At 42.1% G+C, this 19,714-nt stretch overlaps 1 protein-coding gene across 7 annotated transcripts in view; it reads right to left on the reverse strand.

The window, feature by feature from the left end:
• Window positions 1-238: 238 nt before the first annotated feature.
• Window positions 239-19,714, reverse strand: part of phactr4a (phosphatase and actin regulator 4a) — a 38,829-nt gene continuing 19,353 nt past the window's right edge. For 6 of the 7 annotated variants that reach the window (XM_028597345.1, XM_028597344.1, XM_028597343.1 and 3 more), the window contains 13 exons: window positions 16,168-16,338; window positions 15,996-16,073; window positions 14,785-15,876; window positions 10,815-11,186; window positions 7,885-8,016; window positions 6,745-7,321; window positions 4,999-5,231; window positions 3,819-3,990; window positions 3,515-3,570; window positions 2,265-2,326; window positions 2,006-2,143; window positions 1,591-1,667; window positions 239-1,445 (listed from right to left, as the gene is read on the reverse strand). In XM_028597345.1, coding sequence (XP_028453146.1) covers window positions 1,430-1,445; window positions 1,591-1,667; window positions 2,006-2,143; window positions 2,265-2,326; window positions 3,515-3,570; window positions 3,819-3,990; window positions 4,999-5,231; window positions 6,745-7,321; window positions 7,885-8,016; window positions 10,815-11,186; window positions 14,785-15,876; window positions 15,996-16,073; window positions 16,168-16,338 — 3,176 coding nt within the window. In that variant the 3' untranslated portion in view covers window positions 239-1,429. The remainder of the gene's footprint in view (window positions 1,446-1,590; window positions 1,668-2,005; window positions 2,144-2,264; window positions 2,327-3,514; window positions 3,571-3,818; window positions 3,991-4,998; window positions 5,232-6,744; window positions 7,322-7,884; window positions 8,017-10,814; window positions 11,187-14,784; window positions 15,877-15,995; window positions 16,074-16,167; window positions 16,339-19,714) is intronic. The other variant, XM_028597349.1, reaches the window with a different exon arrangement.

A 19,714-nucleotide genomic window follows, 5' to 3' on the forward strand; every position in this document is an offset into this window, starting at 1 on the left:
ACACAGGTCCACAGTTCTGTGAGGGAAGAACCTAATCTAATGAAGGGGTTCTTTGTCTCGGAGCACGTTATTGGATTTTGGCACTGAGACGGTGGAGACAGGTCTGTAAATCAATCTGCACATTTGATATAACACTGCCCTCATCTGGTCATTGTAAGAGGTCATACACTTATCATTCTTTAGAAGATTTCTTTCTCCAGCAGACAGAAGGATTGAACTGATGAACAATCAGACCATATTGAAATGAAAATCACAGGTTATTTTTATTTCTGAGTGGATTGTTCATTTATACAGTGTGCTTTGCAAAAAAAAAAAGTTTTAAAAGATCTCTGTATCAAAAAAAAGTACCATTACTACTTGAAAATAACATTTGAGAAATACTTTACAATTAAAACATGTCAGCATTACGGTGGATGTACATTATAAAGTCAATCACATCTTTATAATTGATCTATACAATTGCAGCCAACTATGGACTTGCATATATTAAGTACCATAAAACAGCCAGGAAAATAAAAATATGTACATTTTCCAGCTGGAATAATTCAATTATAAACAAAATTATAGGCTCCAAACGTTTAAATGTTCTACACACCCAATTAAGGAACATAAAGTGCCTTATTAGAAAATAATCTAGGGACATGTGCTCCATGAGAATCATTTAAATGATCAAAGAAATACAGTAAAATGCACACTTCCAGAATATTAGTTTGGAATCAGCACTCTGAGGTTCTACACATTAAGCTCAAACGCTTGATTCAAATAGAGCACAAACTGAGATTTATACAGGAAACACACTGCTGTCCCAAGTCTTTCACATTTTGTCAGTACCAACGTGTAAAACCATGTGAGGAGTAAGGCTGGTGCTGCGGTGCACCTCTGGGTAGACACGTGCAGTACCTAACATGTACATACTGTATATAAGAGTTTAAACAGAGTTGCGATCAGTTTGGGGGTACCATCGACGGTGTTTATAGGAACTATGATGATCGCATTATGTGCATAGTCTTCCTGTTCTGCGAGGAAGGGAGAAAACGGAATATGAAGGCAGGTAAAGGCATGGGGAGAGTGGTTTCCCCACAGTGTTATAACCCTCCAACAGTAATCCTTTCTGTTCAATCTAACTGTCTGAGCCCCCAGCAGAGAGGAGGGGGGATCAGTGTTGGCACCAGGTACCTCCATCATGGACGCACTGACAAACTCCTCCGGTCCTGAATTGCACAGTCGAAGACCTGGAGTATGTCTGTGAACCACCCGTGGGGTTGAACTGATTTGTGGCTTCTTTTGCTTTGGTTCCAGTTATCAGCTGAAGCAGGCAGCCAGTAAAAACGGAACAAATGGACCACATGTTAGGTTCGTAGTGAGGAGAGGGACTCGTAACTCCTCACTTCCCCCCCGATCTAAGTGCTGTACTGGTCAGCGTGGACAACTAAGGCCGATGGAACCTGGTAGAAAGAGAAGGGGGGGGGGGGGAGTTCAAGAGGTTATTTTATAGCGGCAAGCGTATTCAGAAAATCTTCAGGAGAAAACAGAACTAATACAGAAAACCATTGAGGTGAATCATGAATGGATGGTGTATACGAGCCTGACCTGGTATAGATTCTGCTTTCTTCGTGAACCTCCATCTCGGAGCTCTTGAACTCATTGAGCTCCTTGCGGATGGCAGCCTGAGAGGAGACGTGAAAGAGACAGCAGTTCAGCGGGAATGCTTTTAGCCACTTATAGCGAGGCACAAAAGAAGAAAGGAAGTGTGTGATCAAAGCGACTTCTATTCAGAGTATTTCTGACTGTGAATGTTCCCGATTTTTTTTGTTAATTAATTAGTACAAATTAAAATTCACTCTGCTAAAATTATGTTACTTCATTAGGTTACGCCATTAAGCAGCATCTGTACTGCATCCTACGCACAGGGCTCAGCTACGCTCTAAGCCGCAAGGGCCCGGCCGGTATAAAGAGAGGCGTCGAGTATGCGATTGTGTGTAGGCGAGGATGTGTCGAGTCTCACCTTGTCAGCAGGAGTGAGCTTAGTCCACGGTTTGTCCGCTCGTCGGTCGTAGTCGTGGGCGTGGGTGCTCTCGACGTACTCGTGGAAACGTAGGATCTTCCTGGCCTGGAGTTCAGCCACTGTGGGTCTCTGGGACAGCTGGAGGCAGAGGGAACAGGAGCAGGTTAAGTGCCATCGGTTTTGGGTCATAGGCGTTGCGTTTTTTAGTTCATAATAGTAACAACAAGTGTATGATACAGTTGCTCTGCTGCATCCTGACCTTTCTCGTGAGCCTCCGTTTGATCTCGCTTCGCTCTAATCGCCGGTCATCTTCATTCTTGGCTGCAGGAAGAAGAGACATTCCATGAGAGAGGGGAAACACTGCAGCCAGTCAGGTAGATTTCAACCCGAGCTGCCGCCGGCATGCCGCGGGTAACGGGAATCTTTTAATGGCGCCATAATCTGCACAAGGCGCGGCATTGTTCTAGCGCAAAGCGTCGTCTTGGCCGAGTCATTTGAGGACAGGCGAGACACAGTGTGGTGGTAGGAGTCCCGGATCAGAACGTGTTGACAGATTCGGAGAAGTATTAGGTTAATACTTGGTTTCTGGGATCCAACTTGGCGTAACAGTGATGCTGCACTGATGTTTCACCACCGTAGGCTCATTTCTCACTATACTCAGTCTGCCGGTGCACTCTGATCTTAATGGTCACGTGTTCACGTTGTTTTAACAGTCCTTTTGAACACCTGGAGCCAGACGCTTAAAACATTACCCGGATTCAGACTCAAACTCCAAAGAGGCCATATGCATATTTCTGTTAAGTGCGTGTACTCCATTTTTAAAGCCATGCATAAATGTTTAATTATAAACTACTGGAGATATTATTCATGTGCACCAGCCTGATTTCCATTTCCACAGTCTGTAATAGAAGTAGATATTCCCTTAACCAGCTGTTTGCATATGAATTAAGACTGTAACTATACAATTCTGAACTTTGAGTTTGTAGGCATGTGCAAATCTAAATTACAGCCCGAGGTTCATCAAAGTAGAAATTCCAATGCATCAACCTCACGACTGACTCAACCTGCATGTGTACAGCTAACACACAGTTCCACTGTAGGATTACTAGTGTTGTGTACATATTAGGGCTGCAACTAACAATTATTTTAATTGTCCAATTAATGTTAATTAATTCCTCTGTTAATCTATTAGATGTTTCGTCTATAAAATGTGAGGAAAAAAAATGGAGAAAAATGTTGATCAGTGATTTCTAAAGCTCAAGATGACTTCCTCAAATGTCTCGTTTTGCCCAAAGACATTCGGTTTACTGTCACAAAGGAGTGAAGAAACTAGAAAAAACAGCAGAATTACTACTTCACTGAAGGGCGAATGACTAATGCAGACTATTTTTTCTTCTCAGCAAAAATGAGAAAAATTAAGTGTGTGCTTTTTGACCTTGTGGTGCGGAGGAATTGAATGCAAATAAATACACCTGAAAGAAGAAGTGAGGGATGGAGGGAGAGTCTTACCTTGAAGGATGTTTCTCTGCGCCAACTCCTCTGCTGATGGTCTCTGACTCAGCCGCCTGAAGACACAAAACACTGTTGACTACTCATTTTTAAAGGCTAGTATGGATGGGAAGGGAAATATTTTGTACCAAGAAGGGAGAGTGTGGAGAGCCTTAAACCTTATTAATTACACTATCAATCTGTCAAACTGCATCAGCCATTATATCAGAAATGGATGACACCGACTTGCCACATCCAATTTAACGATATGGAGGTAAATCATCCTAGTGTGCATCACTTAGCGGATATGATGCAAGCTCTTTACCGTGTGAGTGCGGTGCTGATCTTGTTCTTCACTGCCATCCACTGCTCTCTGTTTTGCCAACTCATGTTGTCCTGGTTCTCCTGGTTCTCCTGGTTCTCCCTTTCCTCTCTCTCCTGTCTCTCCAGCTTCAGGGCTAATGTGTCCTTCCTCTTCACACGACTCGCCAGCCCACCTGTTAGGTTGCATGTATAGATATATTAGTCGTTATAATGTTCAAACACCACATAACAAAGACCGTCAGTGTTCATAATAAAAGCGTAGGCTTAAAAATGAACAATAAAATAAGAGTCTAATCCTCAAACAGCCAAACCAGAAGATACTTAATTTTCTGACAAAATCATAAAGTAAAGCAGTGAAGATTTTCACATTTCACAAGTGTACAATGATAAAATAAAAGTAGATGCATTTCAACTTTTACACTTTAAGTTCCGCACAGACTGGTAACTTATTTTCTTACATAACATGCACGTTGAGAACAAAAAAGGTCTTCAGACACTCAAGTACAACAAGAGATAAGAGATACAGTATATTTAAAGACTAACAACTTTCAAAAGTACTACTTGAAAAGACCTTTCACACTGAAAACAAAGTTAAAAGGTCTATAGTATGCTCATTTCCAGGTTCATACTTGCATTTTGGAGTTTCTACTAGAACATGTTTACATGCTTTAAATGTTCAACAAACACATTCTTTCCCTCATACTGTCTATCTGAAACTCTTTGTTTTAGCTTCTGTCTCTTTAAGCCCCCCTCCAGAAAAAGGCCAGTCTGCTCCGATAGGTTAGTTTTTCCGGGTCTTCCGCATCTGTGCTCTCAGAGTCTCTGCACTACCATTGCAGCTGAGGAATTACTGTAATGGCGCTGTAGTGGTACTTTCTACCTATATATAGTATAGTTATGACATCACAACTGGACCGAAGTCCTGACGGCTCGTTTAACCCTCATGTTGTCTTCGGGTCAAATTTGACCCGTTTTCAAAGTTTTTTTTTATATCAGAAAATATGGGACGTCAATAAAGCAACAAACAAAAAAAAAACTATGAAAAAAACGGTGAAAATCAAAAAAAAAAAAAAAAAAAAGCAGCCCAAAACATTGGGAAAAAGCAGAAATAAACGGCAGAACAAATCTACCGTCTCTCTTATGTGATCTTTATGTAGCGGTATAAGAAAGACAAAACATACTTGGTGGCCCTTCCTCATCGTCGTTGTCGTCCTCATCGTCTCTGTACAGAATGGGGCCATCCGAGTCGGACTCCTCGCTGTCCCCGGGATCTCCAACCTCAGGGATGACACACACCCTGAGGTCTCCAACCAGACCCCTCCTGCTGCGGGGCTCCAGCTCCGGCTGGCGAGGAGGCCTCTGAGGATGAAGCTTCCGCATCTCTTCCTCCATGTCAAAGTCGTCGTCTTCCGGCCTGGAAAACAAGGGCAGCCGTGAGAGGGCTGAACAAGATGCAGTCATCTTTCGGTTATGTAATACTTTTAGGCTTCTTGTAACCACAGTGTTCTGATGTTAATCTAGTATGAAGCAAGCACAGTTGCCGCAGGCAATTTGCAACTCTTTTGCCAGGTGAGTGACTAGATCTCAATTGTTTTCCAAAGAGATAAAAAGGCACAGTTCTACATGATTGTTCTTTGGCTGACTGCTGGTAGCCTTGGAGCAACAGACTGCCTGTGGGTCAACAGCCCCAAAAATCTACGTCATTTTGTCCTTTTTAATTATTAGAGAAAATCTTGCACACTGACCATTACGGAAGCAATAATTTATTTAGATGAAAAATACAATGTTTCGGTCTCAGACCTTATTTTTCTTCTAAATAAATTATTGCTTGCGTAATGGTCAGAATGCAGGATTTTCTCTAAAAAATTGTATCTGCTACTTTTGATCATATCCTACGCACCTGCCCGACAAAAGAGGTGTGCAAAAAAGCTTTCCTACGTTGTCCTTTTTGATTTGAAATATTCACTTGGGCCGAGGCCAATGTCGAATGATAGCTTTGAGTTTCCTGCTTTGTCTTGCAAATGATTTCATGAACATCTAATAAATGAATTAAAGAGAGCAATCCAAAGGCAGCTCTCACCTGGGCCAGTTTATTTCCATAAAGTAACCGCTGCCAGAGTTGATTTAAGGAGTGGAATCTTTGCATGACAGATTTGCCCAAGCTCCATGTCTGTAGCAGCCTATTCGAAATCTCAAAGTGTAAATCTTTGTTTTTGTTGGGTCCAGCTCCTACAGCACACAGGAGGGGGATCCCTCTTTGACCTGGCCCACCCAATGTTTCTTCCATTTGTTTGCTTTTATTCTTTCTTTGTTGGTATTGCTCGTCTTCTACAATGATGATGGTGCCACGTGGGCAGATTAACACAGGCTTGTTATGCTATTAAACATTTCGCTGTTATTTGTTATAATAATTGACTATTGAATAAGGAATCTCAGCACTTTGGCTATATAAATAAACCTATATATACACGACTCAACTTGTTTACGCGGACTGTGGATAATGGCGCTCTTTGCATGAAATCCAGTTCTTAGTACACTTTCAAGTGAACTCAACATAGCTCATTAGGTGTGAGAATGTAGTGCAACTAAGAAATCATGAAAAACATTAGATAACTTCGATGGAAGTGCTTGGCAAGGGGAGGTAGTCACGTCTTCTTTTGTCAAATCACTAGTGCAAAACCGTTTAGTTTACCAGCATAGAAGGAAAAGCCAATTTTCACATTTAACCTCCCTACCTTGAGATTCCATGGACTACAAGTGGCAAGCCATGCGTTTACTCTCAGTAAGTCTATATGAATTTAACCAAATCACATGCAAGAATTCCACAAAGTGAAACTTCTTAACAATTGGTTAAACTAAAGAAGGCTCCTCCGCTTTCAAATCAATATTTTGTTATACATGTAACGTACAGTATTTGTGACACTTACAGCCTGAGAGGTTCGATGGAGATAGGGAGAGAGTGCCGCAAGTTACCCCCCAGCTCAGTGAGGAATTCTGGAGGAGACTCAAACAGGAGTGAGTGGGCCCTCTGGGAGCCGTCGGGGTTGGGCTGAGCTGGGCCGGGGCTGGCCAGGGCTCTCTGGATGAGGATGTGTAAGGGGATGGCTGGATGCTGGCTGGGAGGCTCGGTGGTCGGGCTGGGGGGATCAGTCTGCACAGTGGGCACAGGGGCGGAGGAAGTGGTGCTGATTGGCTGGAGTGACTGGACCCTTGGAGGAGACGGAGGTATGTGGGACGGTGGTGAAGGCAGAGACTCAGCAGAGGTCTGAGGAGCTGCTACACTGGTCTTGTCCTCAATGTTATCTCCTTTAAGGACAGCAGGGGGCATCAGTACAGGGGCAGAAGCTGGGACAGTGGTGGGAGACTCTGGGTCCTGACTGGGAGGAGAGGGGTCCACAGAATGGCGCTTGGCGACAGGGGTCATCCTCTTTGGCGGTGTCGGTGGCGAGCGCTTAGCGGGTGGTGGCACTATGACGACACCGCTGACAGGCTGTGAAAGCTCAGCTGTTTAAAAAAAAAAAAAAAAAAAAAAAAAAAAAAAAAATCAATACATGTCATATAAAATTATGCTTACAAACATAACCTGCAGTCAGAACATGAAGATGCACATTCAGTCTGTGGCAGGGTGAAATTAGTTTTATAGACAATCGGAAAGCAAAAAAAGCAAATATGTCAATAACCGCTTTAGTTTGGGAGAAAAGATGGTCACGTTACTGCCAAGCTTCTTGCTGAGTCAGTGGAGGATGACACACACACACACATATTAACACACAACCGTATCAACAGACTGTAACAAACATCCATTAGGAATAACAAACGCATTCAATGCACTCCAGCACACTACATGTCGACTGACAAATTACAAATATCTATGCAATGTTTTCTTGCAGCGTTTAGAGTTCAGTTAGTTGAGCTGAAAACAGCTCCAGTGGCTGCAAATCACATGCAATGCAGTATCGGTGTTAACACTGAGGTGAGGTATCCTATGTGATCTGAGGGGGTGAGTCGATGCGACCAATCTGCAGGCTCTGTTAAGATGGATTGAGATGTGGTGTCCCGCTGGATACCTGAGCAGGTCTGGACCGCTCTGTGCCGCAGGTATACAGGTAGAGAAAGGTACAGGCCGAGCTCACTCTGGCGTCTCCAGCTGGTCCAGTAACAGGGCTGCCTGACCTTAGAGCCCCTGTTCAATGAGGAAGCTGGCAAACATGAGCGGAGATATCAGGGATAGGGCTGAGTTTACATTCCAAGCTGGGAGAGAAATACAAGGGGGTGGTTTGGGATCATGTTTGCCTTGGTTTGACACTGTCCAGAAGCAGAGTATACATCCATCCCTAACTGTCAAACAACCTCTGAGGAGAAATAACTCAGTTTCTGAACATAAGATAAGAAATACTTACATTGGTTATGTAAAGTACCACTACAGTGTAATATTTCCCACCGAAGAATAGTGTTTGAACAGTTTTCTGACATTCCTGCTCATTATGGTAAAACAGTTCTCCTTCAGGGAATGAATCACAGGGAAACCCCTGTTTCCCTTGTTTCAGCTTGTTCATCCCTATTAGAGCTAGACCGATAAATCAGCCGATATCGGCTTACTGCATTAGTTGAAAAGTAACTAAAAATTGCCTTGCACAGAAACACCAAACTGGGTTTGAAGAAATTTAAACCGTGTCAGTTACAGAGTTTCTCCACCAGAGAGCTCTGACAAGAAAGAATTTTCAACTGTAAAATGTCCTGCTGCTCAGTATGTCAGTTACAAATATAATGGCCCCATACCAAGACTGTTACTATTGGCTGTTATTATTAGAGTTCTCAAACTCACAAATATCAATATCGGCCTTCAGAAATTGAGCATCGGTCAGGCTGTAGTCCCTATGATGTATTCAACATTAAATCCTATTTTGTAAAAAAAGGTTAAATAAACTTGGTATACAAAGAAAGGTAATAAATAACTAAAAATGTATTCTACAGGGATTGCCTGCATGAGGTGTGTGCGTGCGCGGATGCACAAAGTTTAAACAATCTCAGAAAGCAAGCTACTCTGTACAGACTGTGACCGGAAGAGTGTGAATTGAAATGTAGCATATGTATTAGAAACCTCGCCTAACAAATGGTAGTGGAATGTGCCACTGCCACAGTCACACTTCCAAAGAGACAGTACTGGGATGGGCTGTAAACAAGAGCAGCTGTGGCATGTGAGCATAAAGGACGCTAAAAGCCAATCAGGTTCTATCTAACCTCCAGCGGAAGGGCTGGCATTGCATAAATGGTGCAAAGACAAGCCGGTGCGTGTCCTCTCTTCAGAGACTGCTGGCTGTACAGACAGAAACTGCACACTATGGTAACACAAAGAGAAAAACACTTACACAGCAAACACCCACAGACTCAATGTGAGACTCCACTTAAGTAAGATTAGGAAACAAACAAACAACAGATGATTAAGTCTGTCACACATCACAATAGCCACACCACACACAAACTAACAGCTGCATCTTTGAAATAGGTGACAAACCTTGCACAACCAACATACCATGTAAATCCCAACCATGAGTGACACCTCGCAACTGTTTTGTTTATTTGAATGATCAAAAATATATTAATATTTTCAGACTGAAATAAAGACTTGCTTAATCACAAGTAAGGTCATAAATGGACATCATAAATGTGTATTTCACCTGCAGAACTTTGACCTTACATTTGAGTGTAAGGCCGGTTACACACTGGCTGCGTGGCGTGAGCGTGGATTTTTCTATGTCTTTACACACCAGAAACCAGAAACGTGGATACGGTGCTGCTGCTGCTGCTGCTAGCCTTGTCTGGGCACATGTATGTTTCCCATTGATAAAATGAAATACCATGTTAAACATAAATATATACTGATTTGATTACAGCAAAGACAACGTTGGCAGTATTGGCGGCAAAATAGGCTACAGAATATTTCGTTCTGTAGGCTATTGACAGGTGCAATATTAGAAAATCAATTTTTTTTTTTTAAATTACATTTAAATCTGCATTTATATCAAAACCTAGACACTTTCAAACCTCAACATGTCATTTATTAATATGTATTTGTGTCTAAACGACATATAAACATCTTTTCCTATTCTATTTTGCCTGGAAACGTTTCCAAAACGCTTGCTTGTCGCGTGAAAAATAGGCGTCAGTTCCATTTCTAGCAGGCACGCGTTTGCGGCATGGCTCGAGTCACGCAGGCAGTGTGTAAGCTCTAACCTGTTAACATGGGAGCCGGAATATAAAACACACACGCCACGGAGCTGACACGCTTGCGCGACGCATCCAGTGTGTAACCGGCCTAAGGTCAACACCAACTGCTACATTGTAACTGGCTAGCTTCACGCTCAGCTAACCAATTACTTCAGTTGCACCATCTCTACTTAATTGGAACATCATTTGAGATAATGTTATTAAAAAGAAGCAAGATAAGAATGACTAATGAGAATGACTAATGTTAACATGTTAGTCATGAAGGAAATTCATTTTATTTAATTAATAGGCATTTGGGTTTGGTTACTGTAGGCCTTTGGATTGAAACTTGTGTGGTGCAACATGGCTTTACTAAGTCATCGCTCCACTACGATAAAACTACTACAGTTGAATTTTGACATTGCTGGTGCAACAGGATGCTAACTCAAGTGTCAGCGTCTGAGCATCCCACAGTTACACGAACCCCACCCCCAACACATTTTTTAAACTGGCAAAAACGGCAACAGTATTTTTGGGTTGATGCTAGAATGGCCAAGTGGTCTATGGCCCTCTGTGGAGGTGACTGAGAAACAATGGAATCACATTGCATTTAAAATGCTGGATTTAAACAAAGATTGAATACACAGTTTCCCTTATTAAAATCCTACAAAGCTCTGGAGGTTTTTTGACTAAACACATAAAGAAAGGTACACAAAGACCAGCTGTTTAAAGACTGAGGCTAATTTTATGGGTCCAATAAAACTGCAGAGGCAGACGCCGAAAAACTCACCGAGCAGTGCAGGGTTGCTGTTGCGGTTGGTGGGTTTGGGTGGAGGGACAGGAGGCTGCTTGGCGTGGGGAGGGACAGGGGGTGGCGTGTCAGAGTTGGCGGGGGAAGGAGCAGCGGGGGAGGGTCGCGGTGGGTCGTCAGATATTAGGGAGACTGTCCTCATCGGCTTGGCCACAGCTATTGCAGCAGTGGAGGAGGAGGAGGAGGAAGAAGAGGAGGATGAAGAAGAGGAGGGGGTTTGACTCCTGTTGGACTCAGCAGAGGGTGCAGTGAGGAATTTGGGGGGAAGCAGAGCATGTTTGGGCAGGGGAGGTTCCTGCTTAGAGTCTTGTGCTGGACGAGGATCAGGGGCGAAGCGGACACCAGTGGACTCTACAGAGGGATTATACACACAAACACACACATTAAAAAGGAAAGATCACAACAGCAAGCTCTCTAGTGCTGGTAAACTACCATCAGGGAAACACAAAAGGGTCATCACATACAGTCAAACACTGAAGGAGAAGCTGAAGGTGTTAGTGAATAGGGTTGGGTACCGAACTCAGTACTTTCTTGGGTACCGACCTAATTTCATCGGTAGCACAGAGGACCAATTAACGTTAAATAAAGCGGTGCCAAATTTCAGTACCTGAGAGCACATAAGCGCGAGATTAACGGTCCTCTCTGCGTGGGGGCGGGGGCTCAGCTCTGACAGACGGAGGTGCAGACGAAGCAAGCTCGTCGTCTCCGCAGTTTTGTTGAAGTCACAGTGAGTCACGGCAACGTCGATAAAGCGGTTGCAAGTGTGGTTACAGCTTTCAAAACTCCAAGCAGACAGCATTCGCTGCAATATAATATAATGGCAAGGCGAAAGCGGTCGCGATGCTGTAGAAGTTACACTTCCTCACACGACCGTATTCTCTGTGCCCTGGTGACTGACTGACAGGCTGAGGTTGTAAAGCAAGGCAACTTTATTTATAGCACATTTCAGCAACAAGGCAATACAAAACGCTTAACATAAAACATTAAACATGGTTTGAGTGTAAAATGTTCTAAATAAATAGGTTTGTAATTCTTTTTACAACTGAAATTATTTTTTGATATTGCGGAGGGAAAGTACCTAGAGGTACCGTTGGGTACGGACACGAATTTCAGGTACTGGTACCAATTAAAATGTGAACGGTAGCCAACCCTATTAGTGAACCTTGTAAAATTAGGAGATCAATGAATCAAATTTATTTTTGAAGCACTTTAAAGCAACCAAGGTTGCACAAAAGATCTTCAAGAGCTTACCCAGAGGGCAACTCTGATAAAGGTTCTACAGTTATTAGGAGGATGAGAGGTAACATGAATAGGACCATTAAAAGTTCATAGGCAGCAGACATGGAGAAAGATCAAAGACAGACAGAGCAGTCCTAATGATTTGTTCTTCCCTCTTTTCATGTTTCACCTAAATCCACATATCAAAGCCTGATAGTTACTGTTTCACTTCGTTGAGGCTTTCAGATTGAGCTGGTTGGTTTCATAACCCCTGTCAGAATTACTGTTCAATCATTTACCCAAAATGCCTTTACAGCACCATCAGGAGACTTTGGTTTCCACACGTGTTTGTATTTCATCATAGCAAAACATTCCCTGACTGACTGACTTACTAGGAAAATGGTTAGCAGTATCCAAGAGACAGGACATCTGCATGTTATCTCACATGTCAACCTGCCACAACAAAAACAAGTACAAACATGACAAATGTTTCATCTACTGACACTGATAAATAATGCAGTGTACAATAAAAATACATACACCTCTCAACCTCCAGGCTGAGGCTATTTCAAGTACATGGAAAACTGACCAAAGAAGGAGTTTTTGACCAAAAACAGCCACACTAGTCAATGTTTTGGACACAAACCTAAGCTTAACTGATATATTGTCATTTCTATTAGTCACGTAACAATGTCTCATTTTCTCTACATAGTACTAGCGGACCCAAAGTTGCTGCTTATATCATCTTGATACAACGGCCATAGTGGGACAGGCTTTGCATGTGGTTCAGTTAGGAACACAGATCGGATTCACTTTGAGATTGTGAGATTGCCTTGGCCATCACTACAATAAATGTTTGACTGGTACATTCTTATGACAGGTTGTACATTTATTATATAACTGAAGTAACTGTTAAAGGATAGGTTTACATTTTTTCCAAGTCTGTCTAAAAACAATCCATACATGTGTATGTGAACATTGAAACCGTTTTTGTTGGTGTAATCATTCCTCCTGTTTGCTTTCAATGTATGTGATGGGGGAAAGCATCCTCTGTCCTCATTCTGGCAAACAAAATACATTCCAAAGAGGGAATTTTGTTCTAGAAGGACATTACCATTGGAAGACACTTAATGTGATTAACTCTAACGGCTGAAGTCTCATACTCGCTTTAGATAATGTTTTTTGCACAGAACAAGGAACGCACCCTTAAAGATTGGGCGTTTCTCATTCCCAAGAATGCAAAGAATGGACCGGTGTTCTTGGGGAGAACGTTCTTGGAAAAATGAACTTGCAAGGTCATGAGCATACAGAACGCTGTTGACAGTTTGAGACGATGCGTTGTTGCTGGTATTTCGCACCAGCACAGAGGACGCAGTGCTCCAAAATAACAGCAAGAAAGCAGATATGAAAACCAATACCAACCAAAAACAATACAACCACTTTATAAACTACTTAAACGAGATATAAGAGAAAACATTGTGACCAATGTTTGTGCACTTTATAAAGATACTGCATGGGGTAGCTCCAACACCACTTATTCTAACAGTTTTTCTATTACAGTAACAAAACCGTGGAATGCTATCCCTATAAATATTTGCGTATTAATTTAAAAAAAAAAAAAAAAAAAAGCCACACCTCTGAATGGATATGAACTGGTTTGTCCTACATGTGTCCTTATTAGTGTTATGTGGAATTATCATTTTTATATTGTTATTACTGTGCATAGTATACATGCCCAGGGACAAGAGATGCAAATTGGCATTGGAAATTGGAAACTGTAACTTTAGTGTCCCCCCCCTCAAGTCTACAGTGTTTTCTTTATTCACCTAAAAAGTTATCAAAAGTGAATTGTATTGATGAATTAGCATACAAAAAAGACGTCTAGTTGTTGGTCTGTCTCTGTACCAGAAACACAATCCTCGCTTGAATGTGGAAAAGAATGCTGTGATACTGGTGCTGCCAAGTTCATACAAGTTACCAACCGCTGCATCCTTGGTAAAAATGGGCTTGTCAACATCCGGGAATTTTAACTGTTTAACTGGGAGGAATGCAAACTTGTGTTTGGACAGTACTTTGGCCTACTTTTGAACTAGATATAATAAAAACAAAACAGCAGAGAAGTATCTGCATAAGAAGAGGGCATAAGAAGTTTGTGTGCCTCATCCAGTTACAATCAACTGTCAAAAAGTGTTAAAGTGATGGGTCGGAGTAATTTCACCAGAGAGCAGAAGCCAGCAGGCAAGTGTTATAAACTTCTGGTGTACTTACAAACTTTCCAATCCATCGTTTTATGAGTGTATAACCTATTTGTACTAGTGTAGACGTTTGGTATCATTTCGGGCATTATTAGTGGGGTAATGTTAAGCGACACTTCGGATCCATTAGCCCCTGTGCTAAGCTATTCAGCTGATAACGCTACTCTACGCTAACTCTCCCAATGTTCGACACAGGTGAAAAAAGCTTATGGGGGGGTGTTTGGCTTGAGGTCATGGTGCAAAGGACCCTAGGGTGAAATTACTCCGAACCATCACTTTAAAGTGTAAGATAATGTGGCTCCTTGATTTTTCTTGACTTCCGTTGGTAACACTATGACTGAGGGGTTCTGAGAAATGACAACACGATCATCAACTTTCTTACGACTAGTTACCTAATTGTCACCAACTGGCAGGTTGAAAGTAAAAAAAAAAAAAAAAAAACACAGGCGAGGTTAGCAAGATATAAGAGATCTTACCTGAGCGTTCTCTGAACTCTGCAGCCTGGTTGTATCTGGGCAGGGTAGTTCTCTTGTCAGCCTCGGAGGCTGGGCGAGCCCTCTTGTTGTCCTCAGAGGAGCTCTTCTGTAGAGAAGGCCGCAAGTCCATCTCCGAGACAGGCCTGGCGATAGGCCGCGGGTCAGCCACAGACCGCTGAGGCTCTGGCTTTTCTCTCCTGTCCTTTTCCTCCCGCTTTTCCCGATCATCACGTCGCTCTCGTTCGTTCCTCTTGGCCCAGTCGTCCCATTTGTCCCTTTCCTCTCTCCTCTCTCGGTCTTCTCGCCTGTCTCGATCATCTCTCCTATCCCTATCGTCTTTTTCCCCTCGCACGTTTTTCCTCTCCCTGTCTTCATCTTTTCTGTCATCTCGGTTTTCTCTCTTTTCCCTCTCAAGCCGCCGATCCCTATCTTTGTCCCTGTCGTCCCTCTTTTCTTTATCATCACGTTCCCTGCGCTCCTTCTCATCCCTGTCTCTACTTTCCTTCTCGTCGCGGTCTCTGCGTTCTTTCGCGTCGCGGTCTCTGCGCTCCCTCTCATCCCGATCCTTCCTGTCCCGCTCCTCGCGATCTCTTCTTTCCCTATTGTCTCTCTCCGTTCTTTCATCTCTCTTCTCTCTGTCATCTCGCCTTTCTCTCCGGTCGACTCCCCCCTCTTTTTCCTTGTCCTCTCGCCAGTCCCTTCTTTCTAGGTCTTCCCTGTTCTTCCTTCCTCTGTCCTCATCTTTGCCATCTCTCCTCTCCTCTCTGCGGTATCTATCATCCTGCGAAGGTCCTCGGGGTAACGATCCTACTTTCTTATCAAAATCTGATGGCAGGCGGCTTCGTCTGTCTGCGTCCACAGAAAGCCGTGCGTGATTGTCCACATCCAGAGGTGCCCGGTTACTTCGGGAGGCATCGGACGGTGCTCTGCTTCGACGTTCATCTACTTGGGGTAGCCTGAGGGTATTCACCTTGATTTCGGATTCCCCTCGAGACACTCGCACCCCTGGTTCAGACATCCTGTCCACGTCCATTGGCACAGGGTGCCCATTCTTTACTGGTGGAGCTTTGGAGTGGTTAACATCATTGATATCTGTCCCATAAAAGACACAGTGAAATACAGTTAGTCTCATCAGATATGGAGCCAATTCATCCATAGAATATTCTATTTAACATATATTCTTTAACAAAAACAAATAAAGCTCGACCTACCATTCTCTGGTGGCTTTAAAACCCCTCTGTCAATCAGCTCTTGGCGACTTTTTCTGACAGAAATCCTTCTTTCCAAGACTAAAAAAAGAAACAACATATATAAGGAAAGGAGCATAAAGTAGCACACAAACAACAGGAGAAAATAAGACCCTAACCCTTGTACCCAGCATACCTATCGATGTTTCGGTGAACTTTTCACTTGGCTTCTTCTTTCTCCATTTCCAGGGTTTGAAGATATTTCCCATTTTGGAGAACTTGCCTTTGCCCTTGGTTGGAGCGGGTTCCCCACCAGAGTTTCCTTCTTCACTACCGGTTGTGCTGTGTTGCAGGTCCACCTCATCGTCTGTATGAAAAGGACAGTGGCAAATTACAGATGACTCAGAGTTTGACTATAAAAAAAAAAAAAAAAAAAAAAAGAGAAATTTCACTTATTTTAGGCCTTATTTTACCAGGAGGTATTGGTCTAAATGTCCACAGAAGGCCAAAGCAATCAATAAAAATAAAATAAAAAAAATAAAACATAAAGAGATCAATTTGCACTCTATGAACAGTGGCACGTCAGTTTCACGTTTCAAAAGCTGTGGCTGAACAACATTTCAATAATAAAGCACTTCAGCATTTCCTGCTGATCCCACACATTTACTTTTGCAGAACAGAACAGTTCATTGTGCTCATGTGACTGTACCGATAGGTCCCTGCTAAGTTGAATTGACAAACCCAGATATTATTTAGGCTTATCAGAGCAAGCCTCTACTACAAACTGGGCACAATGGAATTTAATCTTCAGTCTCACTAAATGTCCACATCCGGACACCAACTGCTTGTGGCCTGTGACTATATCAAACAGTTCAGGAATCTTCTGTTTTAGTGCAGGGTGAGTGATAAAGTCTTGAAAACCAGTTGTCAGGACGGCAAAACAAAACGGTAAATTAGGCCTACATTCAAAATGACAACCATATTCCTTCAAGAGCTTAGACTACTAATTGACCATGCATGAATTATAGAACAAAAACAAACAGCGTTATATTCAACACATCAGTCAGATATGATGACTTCATGACATGGCTAATATACAGGCAAATAGATAAATAAAATAAAAAAGGACTAAATTTCAAAACAAGGCTTGGCCAAATTCCGCTCCTACTGCCGTAGCTGTCTCAACTGTAACGTAAGAGCCAGACAGTGAAATATGCGCATGACTTCTTCTGGTATTTATTACAGGGTGGTGTGAATGAATGTGATTTTTGACATAGTATTAATAGGAATAGGATCATAGAATACCCTCTCCCCCCCATCAATGTCAAAAGTTTAGATTTTATTTTTCAAAACCAGACTAATCACTCTGCAAAAAAAATCCAAACAAATAGGCACACAGCTGTGACAGAAACCATGACTCAAGTTGGTCTTATGCTATTGAAAATAAGACAGCAACAACTGGGTGTGAAACCACTATTAGAATTCTTAGGTGATGAGTCGCATGGCATCAGTTACACAACACTGTGCAGCATGGCAGCAAGCACAGACACGCAGAAGGCCTACAGTTGAAGTACAGGCAGGAGGGAGGAGGACTTTTTCTCTTTTTCTCAATTTAATGTACATGAAGACAGGTGAGCTCATTTCTTTTATTAAAGCAGTTACATTGAGCATCATTTGACAGTGTCAAGGTAGACTCACATTCAGTTATAATGAAAAAGGAATGTGTGCAATAGGAGTGGCATGACTTGAACTGAACGATTTACTTTTATACAATAGCAGTCAGTGACTTCCATAAGTACATACTCACAGCGAAATGACACGACTGTCCATTTAGGAGAACAATAAAAAAATAAAATAGGGGGAAAAATAAAAAAGTAACTTACACACATACTGTATAAAAAGATCAGTATGTGTTGGGCAGATTAAATACATTTCTCTCTTTTATTTGGCACCGTCATTTGAAAAAGACTGAAGGAGCTTTTCAACGCACAGCCCCTTCTTTGGTACATCTGCCAATTAGGAGTGACAGGACACAGACTCTGCTACGCTATCATCACTGACTGCACTCGTGATTCTGTTGCAGTGCAACGGTAAGCTGTTACTACTAAAGGTGTAACTAAATCTCTTCTTTTAAAATCCAAACAATATAATGAAAAAATTAAATATCAACCATCTGCACTTGACACAACATAATTAAAGAACCCAACCAGTCATCAGTCAGTTCATTATTCTTACATTACTACGGTGATCAAAGTCAGACAAAGTCTATGTTGTAGTTATTAGAATGTAAGAAACAGACAAAAAAGGTGAAATTATTGGAGACAACCAGCATGAACAGTGGAGGCAAATTGGTTTTTTCCGAGAGGCAAGAAAAATTGACTTCAGCTGAACAGCATCTGACAGAGGAGAGGGTAACCTGTCTTACCAAACGCTGACTGATGTTTTATGTTACCGGTTTGTCACACACATGTTACACTGATGGAATAAAGGTGGAATTTTATTTATATACCTTTTACAATCACTATAAAACCCCATACCTTGCGGATGAGTTTTTCAAGGCTAGAGATAAATGTAGCCAGCATCATGAGTCAGAAAGGAAAGCTCAGGACATCAGGCTCCTTTGGAAATACATCTGTTTTTTGTAAATTGAACGGTGGTGTTAATTACTAGTACATGGTTCATTGATCAATTACTAGAATTTTATCAATCAGGAATATACAACCTGACGGTGATAATCTCCAGAAATAGTTTTATTAATTTAGTTTTTTCAGCAGCTGTCCATTTCCATACAGTTAAGATAAATGTGCTGAACGTTCAGTGGGCAACCACAATCAGACCACGTGCTGTGGACACAAAATGTGTAGTTTCCCATATGTCAGAGAGGATAGAGTGAGCTCACCCAGACTGCAGTAAGCCCCTGACCTGCAGCTCATATTTCTAACCAGCTGATTGTAGCGGCTTCTTTTTCTATTCCTTGTTGCAATATCTCTGACAAAACTCACCTGCCAAATATGAAATCAACACTGAGTTACAACTCACCCCTAACCAGTAAGATATGCTTCAGTTCTTAAACAAAATAAATAGCAGCCTAAGACTTAAGTATGTGGTCAAGAGAATGGGGAAGCCTATTTTAGATTACACTTGATAAAAGTCATTTGTGGGCTACAGCCCTGTTTTCACATAAATATTTGGGTTAGGCTCAGTTTTAGGTGCCCTTCATGTTTAGTCTAGTCTTGCTTTGCCAGACCAGGCCAGGGTCTGGCTAGTCCACGTCCACACAGCATTTCGGGATGGGAGAAAAATGTGCTCCGGTTTATTGCCATTTCTTTAAACCAATCATAATCGTCTTGGGCGACAGTAAGCGCAAGACAGAGCCAAGGTGCTCCGTTTCCTGGCAGAAATTCCACTTTTACAATTTCCTATGCATCAGATTTCAATTGTTGTTATTGATACATATCATCTGATTACAAAGCAAGAAATCCTCATTCATTTATTATCTACAGTAGCAAGCAATGCCAGCTATGGGTTGCACATCACGTTCACATCCAGACTGGTATTTTCTTTCTAATCCTGTGACATGACAGCTCGACCAACGCTGATTTTTTGAGGCAGACACTGATATCTACCTATTTGGGAGTTTATAAGCTGTGATATATTGGCCGATAGTAATTGTTTTTAATGTGAACACACAATACAAAATCAACAATCTTGATACAGATCTTAGATTTGTTTTATTTCTTTTC

This window comes from Perca flavescens, chromosome 14 (assembly GCF_004354835.1).
Source record: "Perca flavescens isolate YP-PL-M2 chromosome 14, PFLA_1.0, whole genome shotgun sequence".
NCBI classification, from domain to species: Eukaryota; Metazoa; Chordata; class Actinopteri; order Perciformes; family Percidae; genus Perca; species Perca flavescens.